General features: G+C 40.5%; 1 protein-coding gene across 3 annotated transcripts in view; it reads right to left on the bottom strand.

Moving 5' to 3' along the window:
* The window catches only part of LOC138583834 (glucocorticoid-induced transcript 1 protein), a 25826-nt gene extending 6173 nt beyond the window's left edge, over positions 1-19653 (bottom strand). Inside the window, exons 1-6 of one of the 3 annotated variants that reach the window (XM_069655842.1) lie at positions 19529-19653; positions 19006-19379; positions 13276-13424; positions 5623-5712; positions 1161-1286; positions 161-298 (exon numbers count right to left, since the gene is read on the bottom strand). In XM_069655842.1, the coding sequence (XP_069511943.1) occupies positions 161-298; positions 1161-1286; positions 5623-5712; positions 13276-13424; positions 19006-19315 (813 nt within the window). In that variant the 5' untranslated portion in view covers positions 19316-19379; positions 19529-19653. The remainder of the gene's footprint in view (positions 1-160; positions 299-1160; positions 1287-5622; positions 5713-13275; positions 13425-19005; positions 19380-19528) is intronic. The other 2 variants (XM_069655843.1, XM_069655844.1) reach the window with 2 other exon arrangements.

Below are 19653 nucleotides of genomic sequence, written 5' to 3'. Positions count from 1 at the left end.
AATTACAATTACAAGGCTGCCAATAACAATCTTCCACATATGGCTCGACCAATAAACCATGAATCTGACATTTAACCTAACTAGGTATAATTAACTTTTATCACGTGAAATATATTTACAGATTTTTAGCCTTTGCTGGTGTTAGTGAACACATCCGTACCTGTATCCCCTGCTCCCAGTCCTCTTTGATAAACACGTTTTCTAGCTCGTGGTTGATACCCTCCACACTGCTCGGCACTCTGCATATGAGGGACTTTGGCACTGGGATTGCTGACAGGGCTGACGAAGTTCCCTTATACTGGAAAAACAACATAAAAATCTCATGTAAATGTCAAGTATTTGATATTGAAATACACACAAAAGAAATCTGGGTCAATCGTGCAATAAAACACATAACACTGCATTTGCTTTATACTGTGTTACACGAAGATCTGCTTGCTGTATTGAATTGTCACTGATCCAGTTTCATGAGATTCTTATGGGTGGAGGCGTTCAGTTTAAATACATGTTACAGAAGTGGGATTAAATGTTCTAGGGAACAAAAACACTGCTATGATTGTGATCTAGCACAGGCTGGTAAAAAGCATAGCATATCACTGTTTATATCGTTTTCCCACAGTGGCTGATTTGAATCGTTGCTGGGCATTTGTTAATGAATGAACAGCAAACAAGGAGAGAACTGGGCATGCCCAGACACATTCCCATTCTCCTCTCATATTTTTACATAACTAGTCAGAGTAGGGACTCTAACTATCCTTCTTGACCAAATACAGTGAGACATATACCATAAACAAGCCTAAAATACATAAAATGTATAAAGTATAAAGATACACAGGCATTTATGCACTACACCTACTATAAAGAGTATTCTGGTAACTTCCTTGATTCTGTTACTAGAGTAATGTAAAATGCCACCTTGCTTAACCCTGCTATACTCATACCCAGTTCTCTTATCTTCAGCAGCTGTGGTATGGTTTGGTAACCGCCTGTTTTATTTGTATATTTTTGCTTGGCTGCTAAGCTATCTTATCGTGCCATTGCTTTCAGGTTAAAATCTTGCTTCACCAAAGTCAGAGTTGGTTAATGTTTTCAGTTTAAAGAGCATGTTGGTGATTCAGTTGGCAAAGCATTGCCGTTGACTATTGACATGAATAACTTACCTGTGGTTGGCATGCAATGCCATGCTGCGCCTGTTGGGACAGCTGCAGTGAGCTGTGCTCCCTGTCTTTGCTCTGCCGGCTGACCTGTTTGCTGCGCTGCAGCTGCAGTCTCAGTTTAGCAATCTGCTGGAGGAAAAGGAACATCACCTCAGCAAACGACAGCTCACAGACAAGTTGTAAATGTCTGTCAATGTGAATTTTTACATTGTTTTTTGCACCATCAGTGAGAAGAATTAAGCTACAAGGTGATTAGCATATTGGCTCCCAAGGAAGAGAGGGGATGACATTAGCACCTGACAGCTGCCAAACACAGAAGGCATGTTGCCTGTGGCTGTTGAAAATTTCACGTCATGGAAAACAGGTTTTTCATCCATCAGTGAATATTTTTCTTTTAAAGCAATTCTTAAGTAAAGAATAGTTAGGGATTATGTAACAAGATATTTAATTAATCCCAAACTAATGGATAAGCGATTCATCGGTTTGAATCGTTGTATCCTTCGATTTCAGCTCCTTAAATGTAAATATGTTCTGGTTTATATGTCAGTAAATTTAATTTCTTTGGGATGTGGATGGCACAAGCCATCTGAAGATGTCTTCGTGGGCTTTGGGAAACACTGACCAACAATTCTGTTTATGTTTCTGGAAGGTTCTAATTTAATCAATATGGCACTTTTATCACAAAAACATGCACTACTGTGTGAACCCATTAAGACTGACTTGATTTAAACATGACAGCAGGCTAGTAGAGTGCATATAATCAGCCATGCATGTATGTTGATAAAACAAGTAAGGCCAATGGGTGTTTCTGCATGTGGCCCAGTATCAGCCTAAAAACAGGATACCCTTTGTGAGCCAAACAGACGCAGTTGTACTATGCAGACAAAGGTGTGGTCTTCAGTGCTGATCTTGTAATCCTGGCAACACAGTCAACAAAGAGACTTGCTCTTTTCGTGGATGTCCTCCCACACATGGAATTGCAGAGGTTAAGGGAGGTGAAATGCAGTTCACTACGTTCATTTAGTGACTGGCCACAGCAGTCCATAATGACATGTCCAGGCAATGTCCCGATGTAATCTCAGAGGATGAGAAATAGAGGTCTTCTGTGCTATGCAGTGCTATTGATTGTACAGGCCAAGACTCTGGGGTTGCCTGAAAATATGTGTTGTGCAGCTCTTTTGGCTATATTTATTTAAATCAGTCTTTTCCTGTTTCCTCTCTACAAATCTTAGCATTGTTTGTGTGCAATGCGACCACAATGGGGGTGTAGAGATTGTGCAAATCTATGATTTCATTGGACTTTCAATTTCAAAAGGTCACAATTTGTTGTATTTTTGGTTGAAACACTGGTTGAAGCAAGAGCGGAGACAATACCGAGAGAATAGCTGATCCTTCTTTTGATTTCGATGATCAAATTTCAATTAAAATCCAAATTTTGATATTCCTAGTTTACATCCAGACTATGCCCAATTACATTCAGAACAAAAGCTTAAATTCTTGCATCCTGTGTCTTTATTACGACAGAGTATCAGGGCCACATTAAAGGAAAAGAAATATGAGATTACGAGAATAAAGTCGAAATTTTAAGAGAATCAAATCGTAAGACAATAAAGTCGTTATACTATGAAAATTAAGTTGTTATTTTATGAGAATAAAGTTGTTATTTTAGCCTATTGACCGTGTGAAGTATGACTTCATCATGAGCATCTAAATGATTGCACTGGAGGCTTAATATACCTTTAGCTGGAGCTGCATTTATTGAACACACACGGGAGCATGGAAGCACAGCATACACCTAGCGAGAATATCTCTTACGTTGTAATGCGCAAGCACACTAAACAGCTATATGTCAATACTTTTGATGTGCCGAAATACTTGATCTTTCGGCACATCAAAAGTATTGACATAGTCATAACTATCACTGAAAGGGGTTTTATTTGAAAATGACTTGTGATTTTAGTCATTTTAGTGCAGGCGGCTGCTCTTCTGATATTCCCCTTCAAAATAGCATGTAGGCTAACCATAGCCTAAATTGCATGTTTATTATTTGGGTAATATTACGACTTTTTTCTCATTATCTCCATTTTCTTTTTTGCTTTACCACGGCCCTAATACTCTGTAGTACTTTATGCAACTAGCACTATCAGAAATTGTTAAGGCCTGACCACATAACACATGCTCAACAAAGCAACCTTGTTCCATCCACAATACATTACAGTATTGGCCTTCCATACCTGTGAAGTAAGTTATTTATGGTATGGTATCAGGTTGAAATAGTTTCCTAAAAGTACCTCTTTGGAGAAAGGCTCTGAATTAAAGTCTTTTCAGGTCAACACTAACAACAAAACGAAGACATCTGCGTGCCATTATTATTTTGGAACTTAATATTGATGGCACGCAGATCTTGTTGCCATAACAGAAAAATATGAACGTCTATTGTGCTGTAAGGCTCTTAAGTAACTCGAGCTACGATGAATCAGTTCACTCAGTGAAAACTAAAGAGGGAACAATATGGCTGTTTCACCCTTAAACTCCTGCGCTGTCTCTCAAAAACAACAGGCCATAATGAGATGTAAGTGTGCAGCTGAATGGGAAACAGAGGGGAGAATGAGGTTAAATTTAGACTGAGGTTTGGAGAGTTTGGAGACCTAATAGCTCCATGTGGTCGGATGGTTGGCCACCAAACCCAGCAGATAGACAGGAGTGGAAACCAACCCTAAGGAGCATAATATTTAGGCCGACCTCAGACCCTGACGAATAAAACACACAGTTTGATTTGAAACATGAACTGGCTGTAGAATATTTGAGGACAGTCTGGTACTGGTATCAACACTATGTCCAATATAGGCCAATTTCGTCCCAAAAAATATACTTGTTGACATCCTCTTATCCAGTGTTAATTTTGGCAGCTATTTTAAATTTAGCCGTAGTCTTCAGACGAAAATGCCTCTATAATAAGCGTCAAGAGAGGTGTAGAACACCCCTTTTTCTGTGAGCGTGCACAGAGCCTCAAGCAGAAAGCCTGGGTTAACAGCGAAAGGTCACAACCACGTTTGTGATACTCATTATCTCCAACCGGGATACCCAGTTACATGAATGAATTGCCTGAATTTTGACAGACAGATTAGACGCACAGTGGGGGAAAATATGCAGTTTGAATGTCCGGCTGCTCACCACAACATTTTAGTCCCGTCTCGTCTCGTGAACAAAAATAAAACATACATGTCGTCAGAGTTTTTATTAACAACGATCTATTTTTAGCTTGTCAACGTCTCATCTTAAAAAATTGTTGATGAACAATTTTCGTCATTATTTTCGTTAAGGAAATTAACACTGCTCTTATCATGACGAAATGAAAACGACTAAGGCTGTGTATTGGCAAGAATCCAGTGATACGATACATATCACAATACAGGGGTTAAGATGTTAGCAAGGCAATATATTCAGGAAAACTGTCTTACTATAATAAACATGAAACTATTCGCATTTCAAAAACAAAATATCTTTAAGCTCAAGTGTTTTAATATTGTCTTACAACCCTGATAACGTATATCAAAAAATATATACAACTACAATTATGGCATAATCTCTGTTCATTTTGCCCTGAAAAGTAAAGACCAGAAAAAACTGTTAAGGCGCACATCGTAAGTTTGATCACAGTAGCTATCTCAAAAACTTGATTTCCTGCTTTTGCAAGTATAAACTCTCACTGCCTCAAAGCATATTTCTCACTTAACTCTTGCTGACTTAAAAAGACACCTTTCTTCAAGCAGTGTCTGCCTAAGGTAAACACCAATTATGTGAGTTGATTGATTCAATTATAGGTATATATATTAATTTCCTTTAAGAGTAAATTTGATGTTAAAGTTCTTTGTGGATTCAGGGCACGTTAGCGACAAGCTTTCTTTGCTCCATTAAGTTAACATTGTAAAATCAACAGAGCCAAGCCTAAGGTGATTATGTACACCTTTTAAAGATAATTCATGACATTTTATGATGGACAAACAGACACTTACTAATTCCGCTGTATAGAAAGGGAATGAACAAGATGTTCCCCTGGTAATCCTTGTGTGCCTTAACGACACATTTTTGTAACATCTAGTTCTAATGTTAGTGAGTGAAACATGAAGCCGAATTGGGAAGAAGACTTTAGTAGTACAAAAAACATCTGTTTTTATCAAGAAATAAACACATATTTACATCTAGGAGAAAAACATTTAAGCGAAGAAACAATCACAGTGTCTTGAAACTGAAAGTGACGATATAACACTGACTAAAATTCAATCTCCAGAGTCTGCAAGTTTAAACCAGCTACAATATTCAAAAGCAACTAAGACGTAAGCTAAATTTTAAAATTAAATAAATGAACACCGGCACACTACATATGTGAATCAACTCTCTGGTGTGTCTGTTGTCAGAATAACCTGTGACTTTGAAGAGCTGAGGTTAAGACAGGTGAAATTACCTCTTTAAGGTGGTCTGCGCTTCCCCAGGAGGCCGACCGCTGGTGAGGACTTCCCTGTTCTGCTCCCTCATCAATCCAGAGACCTGGAGTCTGAAACACAGAAATATATGCCGACACATAAACACATGTTACACATCATTTCATCTCACACAAACACACAAGTCATGCTATTGATACGTGCAAGTTTCTATTACATCATCCCCAAAGCATAAGATTAAAGGGTATGCTAAATGCTAATTTCTTCATATTTCACTCTGTGATACCTGTGGAGTAGCTTAGCATATTTTACAGATTAAACTCCTCATTTTTCTCACGCTGGTGCTCGGTGCCTCATACAGCCTGTGCCTGAAACAACTCAGTCAGCTCTGTCCCTTTAAGAAACCCCGGCCCCACAAGCCCGCTTTCTTCTGATTGGCCAGCTCTCCGAAGCCTGCTGAGGCTGCACTTTGTGACGTCACCAAGTGCAGTGTGTAGAAAGAACTCTCTGAAACCTGGCGTTCACAGACCCATCACCAGCATCTAAAGCTTCTGGGATTAGTTTATGTGACAGGGTGGCCTGATAGTTACACATCAGATAATTGACAGACGCTTTTTTGAATATATGCCCATCAAGATTTGTTTATAAAAAGTATATATGTTATATGTATCTGTTGAATTATTTTTTTGCCCATAAAAATAAGTTCTTATAAATGATATGTACACAATATTAACACAATACATGTAATCACACTTGTATCAACAAACACCCACATATACATGAATTCAAATCAAACAAAAGCAGCAGAAGAAGCCTTTTTTTAAAACCTCATGAGATCTCCTTGATAAAGCCGCTGAACAGCAGATGAGCCAGCTCATTGTTAAGACACTCAGGATGTGAGCGTAAACTAAATTCCCTAAAACGTAAAATGTTTGGGGAGGCAGTTGAGAAAGATGGGGGTGCGAGCTGTAATGAGTGCCGTGTGCTCGAAAGTAAAGCTGGAAATCTGGAATCAATGAAAATGAGGAGAACAGTCATGAGACACCATCCCCGAGGAAAGAACTACATTCAACAGGAAATGCAAAAAGTCATAGCATGTTTGATTGCTTCCATTAGTAAGACGGGTTAAGATAAATACATCTCTGGCAGGACTTAAAACTTTATACCCATATACCAAGCCAAACAGTTCGAGGAAATAATTACAGGACTACCAAATAATAAACGGTTTCCTGCCAAGAAGACATCCTTGTCAGCCACAGGTGACATTTACAAGAACTTAACTAGCAACTGTTTCCCCCTAGTTTCCCTACTTAGCCTATATACACTACTGTGTTTAAGTGCAATATATTCAACCCCATAGTTGGCCTTTACCAGGTCAATGGGTCTACAGAGAAATTTTATGTTGTTAGTACTCCAGTGAGAAAACATCTGAAATACAAAACACTCCCTTGCAGAGAGCATAGAGGCAGTTCTGTTTCACTAAGCATGTCTTTTAGACCTCTGCTGCATCAACCAGGAAACGGTTAAGTTATGTAAATATATGCAAAAACAGAAACAGACTGAGGATGTTTCATAGGGTCGTCTGAAACCACATACTTCCCCCTGATTATGCATATCAACAGTGCCTCTGGTCCTCTAACAAATCCTCAAACATCTGACGTTTTATGGTCAGCACAGTGGTGCGAAACATCTTAAATGTCAGTGTCCACACACTGCCTTATGCCTGACCCCACACAAACAGAAAAACCTCTATGGCTCTCCAGCAATCGCACAAGCCTTGCCCTATGATATGGAATATCACAGTGTGAATAATGAGGAACACCCGTGAAGCCGTTTGCGCTGGATTGCTGGCGCTGGTTTCCCCCCAGAAAAGGACAGCCAATTAAATGGGTGCTTGTGCTCTAATAAAAGGGACCACTGTGCTTGGCCACGCTGGATGGCAGATGTGTAGCTAGCTTTTAGCATTAACATTTCGTGCATGGCCTATGGACTGGCTTGTGCTGTTTGATGCCTCTGCCAAACATTGAGAGACTCGATGCTGTAGCCCTAATCTCTTCATACAGAACGCAGTTTCCTCTAAAAGGCCAGAGAGGCTTTACGGAGTTGTGGACTTAGCTGTGGAGGAAAAACTAAGTTCTCACAGATGTTTCATGACGTCAAGAAGGGAATGCTACTCGCTGCCTGTACCTCAGTGAAATGTGAAACGCTTTAATTTGGCAGTGAGTGATATGTATAGGATTTAAGTCGTGCATTTTTGGTGACAATAAAAAAGCACAATCATTTTATTTTAGTCTCAAAAGAAAATAAATTGGAATAGAAACAAAGTGGTTTTATATTTCAGTGCTATTCAATTCAGTTATTTTACAAGTATATAATACACTTGATATTTTCCTTATTGAGTTTCAGTGACAACAACTTTCAGTACACATGCAAAAAAAGATGTTAAACAGTTTACAAGGACAACTGAGGTGAGAATTCAGCCTGCAGCTAGAACACTATTTTTTTTGCATATAGCCGGCATTTCAACAAATATCATCCTGTGGTTTTATAAATTTATTCCCAAACGCTAAAGAAATCGAATTACTTTAATTACAGGTATCAGCAGGTCACAGGTGTCATGCAGGGAACCCGCTGGCCATCTTCGTTAAAACTCTATAAAACTCCCCCAGGTATGTCTGTGGATACTCCCACTGTCCCAAGACAGTTAAAAATTACTGCAGGCTATCTGTCTTGATTGACTCTGTCCCCCCTTGCACAAATTGTCTGTAAACAAGAACACCCACCTTTATTTACCTCAGAGGCCCTTTTATCATGCTAGCTCTTGAACTTCCGGCCTGAGCTGTGTGCTTTTCAGACTTGTGTGCCAGGTGTTAAGCCTGATAATGTGAAGATAAAACTAGCCTGCAGCTTGCTTCCCATTATGATTCCCACCCAAAGGGTTACATGCAGACAACATCCTCAAGAATCCAGCTCTGTTCCAAAGCAGGAAATAATGACTGGGCTTCAATAGAACTGCAGTGGAATTTGTGCTGGTTTGTTTAGATTGCATGCCGAGACATGTGAGCGGAGTGGCACTGCTATCATTTGGTGTGGTTTAGAGATGAGGAGAACATACATTTTGATTTGGTAGTTGACTTGTGTATCTGTTATCACATGCGTGTCTGAAACTCAGAGCATTCCAGAAAGCAGATAAGTATCTTCAAGATGATTGTTATTTGTTCTTGCTTCAAACTTCATTCAAGTGAACTAATAAACTGTAATATATGTACCACATGTCTCACCCATAAAAGAGAAAAATATAGTTTCATTCAATTATATTACAGACAAATGCAATAATGTTTTATACAACAGTAATCTGAGGCATTCCATGAGTGGCGATATAGAGAACAACATCAGTGGGACTTTTCACTGCGTGTATCACTCCGCCTCAGCCAGGTGTTCTGAATACTGTTAATAACAATACAGCAGATCGTGTATGTCTGCATTAATCAAGCTAGTACCTCTGAATCACACAGCAGACTCTTCTTTCACTGGTTGCTTTATAAATTACATCAGACATATAAATATACATCATACAACATAGGTGATCTGTGGTAACCTGTAGACACAGAACGCAGGAGAATGTTTGGGTTGCTTGGCAACAACAGTCCCTTTTCAGTTAAGTTGTGGAACTAGTTGAGTTTTTGGAGCAAAAAACAATCTGTTGTTGATTATAACTGTTGTATAAAAATACTATTTGCCACTTGTTTAACTGTTGTATAAAAGCAATATCACACTCGAGGTCATGATGTTATACTGAATATCATCACGGCTGAGATTATCTGCGGCCTCGTGGCCTACGACCAAATCACAGTCGGGATGATATTCAGTATAACATCACACCCTTTCATGTGATATTGCTTAAATATTAGCATACACTGCAATAATGTAAAAATATGTTTAAATGATTTTGATGAGCTCACTAAAACTAAACACTAAAACTGCTTTTTTTTTTTTTACTATTATCAATATTTCAAGTGAGTTGGCTCATTGTCATATCTTTGGTGGGAAGTGTTGCTTGTTAAATTTGGTTTGGTGCATAATGGTGCATGATCTGAAAAGTTTGGGAACCTGTAATCTACAACATACACATTACATTAGGCGTATAGAAAGCAAGACGGTGCACCACATACTATATCATACAGCACTAAAGTAGGAATAGTGGTGTGGTTACTTAAAGACTTTAGCACACAAACCAAAAGTTGGATCCCTGGCATTTGTGGGCAACCTCTGTTTGGCAACACTGGTTAAATTGCCAGCTGCTGGCAAAGCAAAGTTAAAAATGCCAGTGTTAGTTCTGAACTGACCTATTCTCAATTCATATTTGTGGCCTGTAATGTGTTTAAGTAGATTAACAGTGGTGTGAAAAACAGTAGGCTAGTTGTTGTTTTGTTTTCCAGATTACAAATACAAACTGCTGATTAGCTATTTCCTGTAACTCAGCCACATGTGTACATGCTATGCACAGGGATCAGCTTCACATCGCCTGTAATCTTTGTGTTGTGTTCAACTTCTAGCAGAAGACGTGAGGCGACGCAAACTGTTTGATCGGACTGCCTTTGTCGGTGCTCGTTCTTTGAGGTCGGCTTGGTGTGTCAGGGCCCTAATCTTCATACAGACGTTCTCTGTGTTCTGTAACCACAGGGCCTAGGGCACACAGACCTATCCCGGAACAGTGATTAGCATATGTATGGGCCCTCTGCTCCTCAACTCCCACACAAAGAGCAGGCGGGCCGTGCAGCCACGAGGGCCAGGTGGTAAGCAGTGGGATTTCTCCCCGCCTCAGCCTTAGCCTGGGGGACAGGTGCAAACAACTTCACCTCCATGCGAGGCTATATTACAGCTCAAAGGAGAGGCTGTCTTGAACTTGTGCAAAGCACAACAAAAGAGGCCAAGGACCTTTTGTCTGCTGCTCTCTGCTGTTGTTGTCTTATAAAAAGAGCTGGGCCCAGGCATAGCTTGTTAACAGGAAGTGGTCTCTGACTATCCTTGGGGGAGTTTGTGCATTTAATCGCTCAAGGACTGTCAAGTGTGTCACTCTCTCCCACATCATTACGACACAGCCAAATGTTTTCCATCTAGAATTTCCACAGCACTGACAGACATAAATCTCTAAACTGGATTTTCATTTTAGTCTGCCTTCAATCAGAACTTTCCTTATAATGTCTAGGAAATGTAGTCGAGGCCATGTCACTGTGTAGCACAGGCAAATATCACCATGTGGCCAAAAACACATTAGGTCTAAAAGATACAGTGTATACGTGCCTAGACATTTCTTTTGCAATAACATTTTTCAAGACCTGATTATTATCAAAATTGATTTTCCATACTCGTCCAGTTTTTCCAGGGCTGCACAGGAACCCTGCAATTAGAGGTGTTTACTCTGCATACAGCCACTTGAAGAATTCTTGCAGAGCCCTCTCACCACTTCCTCAGCCTACACACAAAGCATTGCGAGGCAAATGAGGGGTTAAAGGGATGAAGCCCATGTAAATGAGGCTTGGCGGTCTTCATTCAGAAACATGAAAGGCTTCAGTAAGCAAAGAGGGAGCAGCCCTCGTCATGATCATACATAGTCAATATTCTTTCTTAGCACGAACCCAAATCACTCAAAATGAAAAATTTAGAGAAAACAGCATATGGCTATCAGTCACATGGCAAGATTAATGGGTGATCATGTGTGACCGCTATTATGGCTCGACGTGAAATCCATGCATACGTCTAATGAAGTGTTAGAATGAATAAAAGAAAGCAGTGCCGTGAGGGAATTTCTGAATGTTTACAGCAAAGGCTTTTAGGCCTGTATTGGCAACACACTCCCGGACAGCCACCACGTTACTACTACAAAATCTTTGGCCACAGCTTGTAAATTTGTCTCCTTTACTAACCACTATGACAGAAACCAATAATTATTTAGAATTCCTTTGTAGAAAAAATGTTAAAGTGGGTGTTGAATTTAGGCATTTCCCCATTCTTTCTGGCCTCATTGTGGGCAATACAGCCTTTAAATAATACAACCATATTTTAAGGTATTTTTGCTTTTGTCAAACTTTAAAACTAACTTCAACTCAGTGTGAGTCATGTTGGTTAAAACATTTGCATCCCATTATTTTAAAAGCCTGCTTTTTTCTATTGCAGTGAGATTTTTGTCACACATCACTTCCTTAATACGAGTGAAAAAGCCATGCAACCACTTTTCCCAACTTGTAAAACTCCTAAGATTTTCCTTTGTCCCCTGACGTTGCAACATGCTTCTCTGATTATCAATCAACCATATTCATCTGCTGAGCTGAATCAGATAGCTGTGACATGTCGTCTTGAGTTTAACTTGGTCACAAGGAGATGACATTCTGCGCTTTGTGTTTGGTATGTGATGTAGCACCTCTTCCTGTTACCTCTGAGATGTTTAATTTCGTTTTGTTTTGTTTTTTTACTGTGCATGCTGCAGTTACGGTATGCACCTAAACCACTAGGCTTCCAGGGAACCCCCATGTCTTTGAAGATTAGTGTTATCAAGCCATCTACACAAGACTGTAGTTAAATTTTTAGAAACAGCCGCTTTTAGCCATCTGTTGCTGCTGCACATAATCATGATGTACTGAATATGTGTGTTGTAAAAATGTTTAAAGGGTCATTTTGTTCAGAGAAGTAAAAAACCCATTCATTTCTTTCTATAGACAATGCCACGTGACTCACAGTTGGAGCACTTCTTAGGCTAAGTTCATCATCAGTACAAGACAAACGCCTGCAGTGGAAAACATGTGGTTCATTTATATATTCCCTGTATATACAATGTCAGGGTAGCAGCTCACTATGACTTCCATTTGGCATTTTGGCAGGAAACATTTCAATTTTAATTTCAAGGTTTGTCATTAAACAATCATGGCGGCTCGGACGGGTCTTTTTACTCCTGGACATGTACTGCGTCGGGTCCGTAATATGTAGCACAAAAACAGGTCTGATGCATTCATAAAAAAACTAGTGGTGCCTTATCAAATCTTGAGCAGCCGAGGCTAATGGATATTATAGTATTAAGACCCATCCACCACTCCAAAAAGACAAAAATGAAGCTGAAAAACGAAGCTAAAATAATTAAAAATGGGAGGTCAAAATACAAATTACATTATCTGGGGGAATCCCGTGTTTCTATGTTACGGAACATTAAAGGAGAAATTTGACCCTGGTAAAAGCCACTGTCAGTCAAAGCTGGTGTTCTCTGTAATCAATAGAAGCAATCATATTTGAAATTGGCGCCATATCTGTGGAGAAAGTTGTACGAACAGCTCGTGGTTTTGCCCATTCTACATTCTTACAACACCCAGCATGCATTGCGCCCCTCCCTCTGAAAGGAACGGCTCAGCGAGAGACGATGGAGTAAAATACTACCGTTTCGCTGCAGGCAATACAATATCCAAAACACGACGAGGATCGTCTAAAAAATCTTCAGGTCTGCAGTCTACATTTCAAACCTGACCATTTTGAAGGAGACATGACATCGGAGGCGGGCGTCCTAGTTTGAGGAAATATAGTTTAGCAAGCTCCCTCCAGGGCCCATGTGAGAAGCGGCCAGCGTCCTCCAAAAGGCACTGAGCGAAACTGCGTTTTATTTTTCTGCCATTATTCTGAAAGGTACGTACCTGTGTGGCTTTGTCTTTCATACAGGAAGGGTATGGTCCATGGAAGTCCCGAGGCCACTGGCCTGTGAGGTATGGACCTGTGATGGCGTCCAGAGAAGATGTCCGCCGGATGGCACTGGAAGTCCGAACTTGTAACTTGGACCTTTCTGCTGTGAATTGGGACAGAGTAAAGAAATAGGATGAGGCACACAAAAAAACACACACACCCATGAAGGCGTCACAACAAGTAATTAGTGAGCAATACTCCCCGACCCCCTGAGGCATCTTTGACATTCAATGTGCCAACTTTCCTGATTGTTTCAATAACACTGGTTCAAAATACAGCTCTAAAATGTCAGTGTGTAATAGATCTCTCAGTGCAAATGCGTAGCCAAGGACTGGGGGCATATTTTGAGTGGTACACAACTCTTAATGGTTTACATATTTCACCTGAAACAAATAACAATTGCGCAATCAAAGTCTTACAGTTCAAAAAGGAACTGGATGGAATATATTTCAGTCAGTTACAGAATGAGTTGTTGCTCAGGTCCCTGGTTAAAAAAAGACAGACAGATCTCAGAAAATTATAATCAACCCTCATCTCGGTTAACTACTGACATTAACAGTGTTTTACTGAGACAAGACCTTGCATGCAATCTCTTCTTGTTTTCTGAGCGTGCACTATTTTTCTAATCTTATAAGTATTGGTGCAGGGCAAACAGCAGGCTTGAGTGCAGAGGCCTGAAGCAAATGTAAATGACTGAGCAGGAGTATCTGATGTTATGAGAGCAGTCTGCTGTGAGCCAGTGCAGTTAAGCACACACCACCCACATAAGAACTCATAAACAACCACAACACAATGCACATCAATACTGCCTGCATCCACTCAACATTCCTGCAGTGACACGCAGTAAAGCAAAAGAAAGAGAGAAAAATAAAACAAAAAAAAGTACATTAGCTTGAGAATAGCATGATACTGTAGGAAGATCTGGGTTACATTTTTTAAAAGACTCAATTACACTTTGTGTGATTACTTACAGCAAATGAAAGCCTCTTTATTACCATAAAAAAGAGAATAAAGGAATAGCATGATAGTCAGGAAACATGCTCATTTACTCTTTTCCATGTCTGCGTAGGCCAAGAGTGAGGCCTTTCCAACATGAACACACAAACTAACACACACAGACTAAACTATCGACATGAGGCACCCCTCTCCTAGCAGAACTACACAGCCATTCATTGTTGTTCTTTGTCCGTAGAATACACAAGCCTACCCACCCAAAGGTATTGCCTAAGTAAGCTTACTGGGCTACAGTAAAATTCCCTGAAGCATTGTAGACAAAGGAAGCAGGCTAAATTTCCATCAATATTGATATAGGCCAAAGCCAGTGCTCTCAGAACCGGGATTGTGGTTATTTTCCATCGTCTCCCCCACTAGCCAGACTACAATAATCTCCTGATGAGAAAAAAAGAAACAGTGTGAAAGAAGCCAAGACATCAAAGCAGTCCCATCTGCTGATTTCTGGGGCAAGTGAGTGGTATATGTGATATTTAAATGGAATATTTTCAGGTATTAATAAGAACTTTCCTTTGCTGGACGGTCATCAGGCCGTGAAAAGTCTCTCTCTCATGTCAAGGGATAAATGGGTGGTTTATTAACTGTGGAGCAGGGGCAAATGTGAAAACAAACATGTGGTCCGAATAAGTAAACCATAGCAGAAGGGTTTCCTGTAGGTTTCCACAAGGCTGAAAGGGAAATCACAATAATTTAGCTTTAGTCTCAGAAAAGTCCAAGAAAACGGAACTAGATTTTTTGTTTATGCTAATGCTGAGCCTGGTGAGGCTTAAGTGTCACTTAAAAGATATATAGTGTAAAACAACTATACTGTACTGACTATACTGCGCATGGATTTGGACATAGTTAATTAAATTCAACTTCACTGTAACTGCCCAAATTTCTCACACAATGACGGTAAAAATGCAACTCATGGAAATGCCTACTCTTAAAGAGCTCAGGCTGCTGTGAACGCCAGGTTTCAGAATTGTTTTTTTTCTACATGCTGCACTTTGTGACATCACAGCCTCAGCAGGCTTCGGAGAGCTGGCCAATCAGAAGAAAGTGGGCTTGTAGGGGCGGGGTTTCTTAAAGGGACAGAGCTGACTGAGTCGTTTCAGGCAGAGGCTGTATGAGGGCCTGCACAGAGCACCAGTGTGGAAAAAAATGATGAGTTTATTTAACTGTGAATTATGCTAAGCTACTCCACAGGTATCACAGAGTGAAATATGAAGCTTGAAAATAGCATAATACCCCCCCTTTAAGTATAGTGAGATCAATATATTAGTCTGCCAATTTTATAGACCAATACAGGCCGATAACAGGCCCGATATTTTGTTACTGCAGTATATATATTTTTTTGTTTGTGCTGTTACGAGGACTGTATTTACAGGGCATATAATGCAAAAAACAACGTTTTTCATAGTTTCACAGCTGAACAGATGGTGTTTTGCACAGGAATTGTTGCCAGTGTATAGTAATGCTGCATAATTAGGTTAAAAAAGCAAAATTCTGACCTTTGCACAGTCATAACTTTGCAAAATCTATAAGCAATCCCCTTAGAAAATTTATTTTTTCTTTCCAACTGAAATATTCACTATATCAATCGTAATAACAGATTTTTTCTCGTCTAACATCGGTACTGTAACGGTCAAAAATTCTATATCAGTCGACTTCACTCTGAAGACTGTGAAAGCTTAGTCATTGTAAATAAGAGGTGCGGTAGTACTCCTGAATTCTGCATCCTGAAATGACTTAGAATACTACTTATAACATGCCAAAGTATGGGTATTTATTACTAATATAACCGGTATGATTATTGATTATGTAAATACTTATGATACTGTGCGTTTATATAACATATCATTCACTGATTGCACAGTTATGGGGGAATCTCTTTAACCAAAGGCCACCCTGCAGTTCTTTTTCCAATAATGTTCCACATTAGTGCTCAAGCTCATAACTGTGAGAATTGCAAGCCGTAATTTCAGCGGGGTCTGTTTTTCATACCATATAAATGATGAATGATGACATTAAATCCGGGTCATGCTCTTTAAATGTTATGAGTTACAGCATCTGTCCCTCAGCTGGTCAGGAAATGGGGTGTTAGCATTATTAGCATCACTCAACCAGTCCAGTGGGTTCCTCCCACCACAAGCTAGCTTAGTCTAATTTGAATGTATGTCCATGGATGAAGGAGGTATGCTTTAAGTGATAACAACTCCTAATTGTATAAATCAGAAGGGAACAATGAGCAAATGTAACAGTGTAATACAAGTTGATACACTGACAGCTATGTACATGCAGGCTGGTAAAAACAACAGAAAAAACAGCACATATCCATCAGAGTCTACTTATTTGGACAACACACTCATTTTCACATTTGGTCCTACTCTGCAGTTTGAATGGGAGACAATGAATCAGGCCTGTTTCAGCACAGCTGGCACTTTGACAGTGAGTGGGACTTTCATTGTTAGGACAGTGTGGTAAATGAATTATGTCATGCTGGTGAACCTAAAAGGTCATAATGTCGAATATAATACTATTGATGCTGTGCTTTATAACCAGACTATGATCTTAACTGGTGTTTGAACACCAGTGCAGTCCATTCCTGTGGATTTGTCTGGCTTGAACATTAATGGTACTGTAAGGCACTTTGGAATGAATTTCCCACCAAATGGCAGGCATTATGTCGGTGAGTGGGTTCAAAGTACTACAATGAATGTGAAATTACAAAGTGCAAAGCCTACTACTTCAGTCACATCAAGCTGGGCTGCACTAAAAAGATGGCTGAATTGTGCTTGCATTGTTGTTTTCTCCTGAAGAGATTTATGACAATCAGCATTTTTTGCTAGTAGCTGCCAACCCCACACTGATATGATCATAGTCGTCATGAGGCCTCTCATGCATGTTTGGACTGTGAAGTCACACAATGAAGGAGGTTCAAGTCTCCATCATCACCACTGACATGGGACACTGGTCTGGGTTAGAGGTTAGTCTCTTTCAGAGGACTGAGGTATGCGTGGCATGCCACCGGGGTGGGAAATGAACACCATCGGCTAGCCAAACACGGATAAAATTCGTTGTGCCTGGTAAGTCTGCATGCTCAGTTGTTGTGGAACAGACTTCGTTTCCTGCCTTGCATGGTACACTGGTCAAGGTTGGAGGTCATCTCATTCAAAGAACTGAGGAATGTGAAGCACGTCACTAACATAAAATTCCACACACAACTCCACAATAACCACCATGCTTCACTGAGACAAGAGAGCTGCCATTTTGGTAACAGGGAGAAGCAATTAAAGGTGACTGATGAAGGTAGAATTGATGCAGTTGTGTAGCATGTGGCAATACGTGACTTAATCTCATTAAGTACAGAACAGTATCGTGGTGAGAACACCTAGTGCTTCTCATGGGAACTGATGCAGAGGCAGAAATACTCACGGAGGTTAGCAGAACTAGAGTCTGTTTTTGTTTCCAGATACTGGAAAGACAGGCTGTATTCAGACACATCCATATCACAATGTGCCTCAAACACTTGCAAGACAGTGTGTGGTTATGTGTGTGTTTTGTACATAAAAACACAGGGTTAAGGGAAGAAAATGCAAAAAATGCAGTTCTGGCCTACCAAAGAATACTGCTACCGGTCTTAAAAACCTTCCGCAGTGTCGATATTTGGCAGGAGAAGCTGTCACATAAAGAAGATTTACCGAAATACTGCAAAATACGCACTCAGGGCTGCGTGGGCTTTCATGTCCTCCTTCAAAACGCTTCCAGGGAGCAGCTGAGCCTGGCATGAAACGACGTAGCACTTGCCTCTGGTAGCCATGTGCAGGGCAACATGGTGAGGCTCAGCATATGGTCTGAATATGCTGAGTGCTCTATGCTGTATGTATGGAGCGATGTCTGAATAGGCAACACCTGACCACATTAGCTCAGCACTGCTCTACTGGGACTGACGTGGCCGCTTTTACAACTGAAAGCATGTCTTTCTGCCAATTCTCTCCTCCCCCTCTCTCCTGTCAAAAGTCCATAGGAAATAAGAGAGCCAATAGTGCACTCTATTCCCTTTATGAGTGCCTAATTGTGTGATTGGACAATGGGCTAACTAGTTAATGCAGCAACCTTCTGCAAATGAAGAGCCAGCCTTGTTACAGACTTAAAGAGTACCACCTCAAATATGACATTTGAACTATTTTCTGCATATTTCAAATGTAATCGTATAACTGTATACCAGTTAGTGCTACTAGAAAAGGTATAATGGAAAGGCAAGAATGGACAACAACATGTTGTGACATGGCATTTCTTGTCTCAGTCGCCCGATAGTGTGTGGTTAGGTGTGTGTTTTGTACATAAAAACAGAGGGTTTACAGAGAAGAAGCTAAATCAGTTCTGGCCTTAAAAGAGATACTGCTACCGGCCTGAAGTGCACTCCATCCACATTATGAGTGCTTAATTGTGTAAATGGACAATGGGCTAAATAGTTAATGCACCAACCTTCTGCAATCAACCTGTTCCCGAATAACAGAAACATTTCTAAAATATGATATATGACCTATTTTTCTGCACAAGGGAAATATAACCGTACACCAATTAATGTAACAAAAAAAGTTACAATGACAAGATAACAGCTGACAACAGCACCTTGATATGGCAATTCTTGGACTTTGTAATACAAATAGTTGAAAAGGCGTTTTTACCTCTGGAAACTGGAGAGTCTGGGGGACAGGATGAGTCCTTATTTTCTGGGGACAGTCTTTGCTTAGCATTTGCACTTCCTGGACTGAGTGTCGGGCTGGAAGGGGGACTCGAGCCCCGGCTGTTCGTGGTTGCTCCGTAGAGGGTCTGTGCCCGCGTCGGGCTGCTCTGACCCGCACGCAGGAGCTGGTAGGGCACGGTGGCACGGATGGGGTGCAAACGGCAGCTGCTGCTGTTGTTGAACGAGCCAGGGGAGCCAGCATTGCTGCGTCTCACCCTCGGCTGTTGAAGCGAGTTGCTGGGGGCTGACATCCTCCGAAACTGGCTGTAATTCCTATCGCAGTAAGAAAGACGTACTGCCAAAGCTGCTGCTTCTCTGGAAGAGGAGGTGGTGGGGGTGAACGGTAAGATAAACATTAGCTTGTTAGCAAAAAGAAAAAACGTTAGCTTCCTTTTTTATAATTTCTACTCATGCGCTCGAGGGGCAAAAAACCCTTCCACACGCAGTATGTGCTGATAACTTACCTGTAGGATACTAATACATGCCGGCGTAAGCTGTAACCGTCACACAAGTAACTTTTAAAGTTGTTTTTTATACTTCTTGAAACGTTTAATTCGTGTTTTCCAGCTCTAGCTGTAGCTTCCCCATC

Source organism: Semicossyphus pulcher, unplaced genomic scaffold (genome assembly GCF_022749685.1).
Source record: "Semicossyphus pulcher isolate SPU_LCO1_2020_fin unplaced genomic scaffold, fSemPul1.0.p SCAF_9, whole genome shotgun sequence".
In the NCBI taxonomy this organism is placed as follows: domain Eukaryota; kingdom Metazoa; phylum Chordata; class Actinopteri; order Labriformes; family Labridae; genus Semicossyphus; species Semicossyphus pulcher.
Note: the sequence above shows the minus strand (reverse complement) of the source record. Positions and strands in the feature narration are given on the sequence as shown.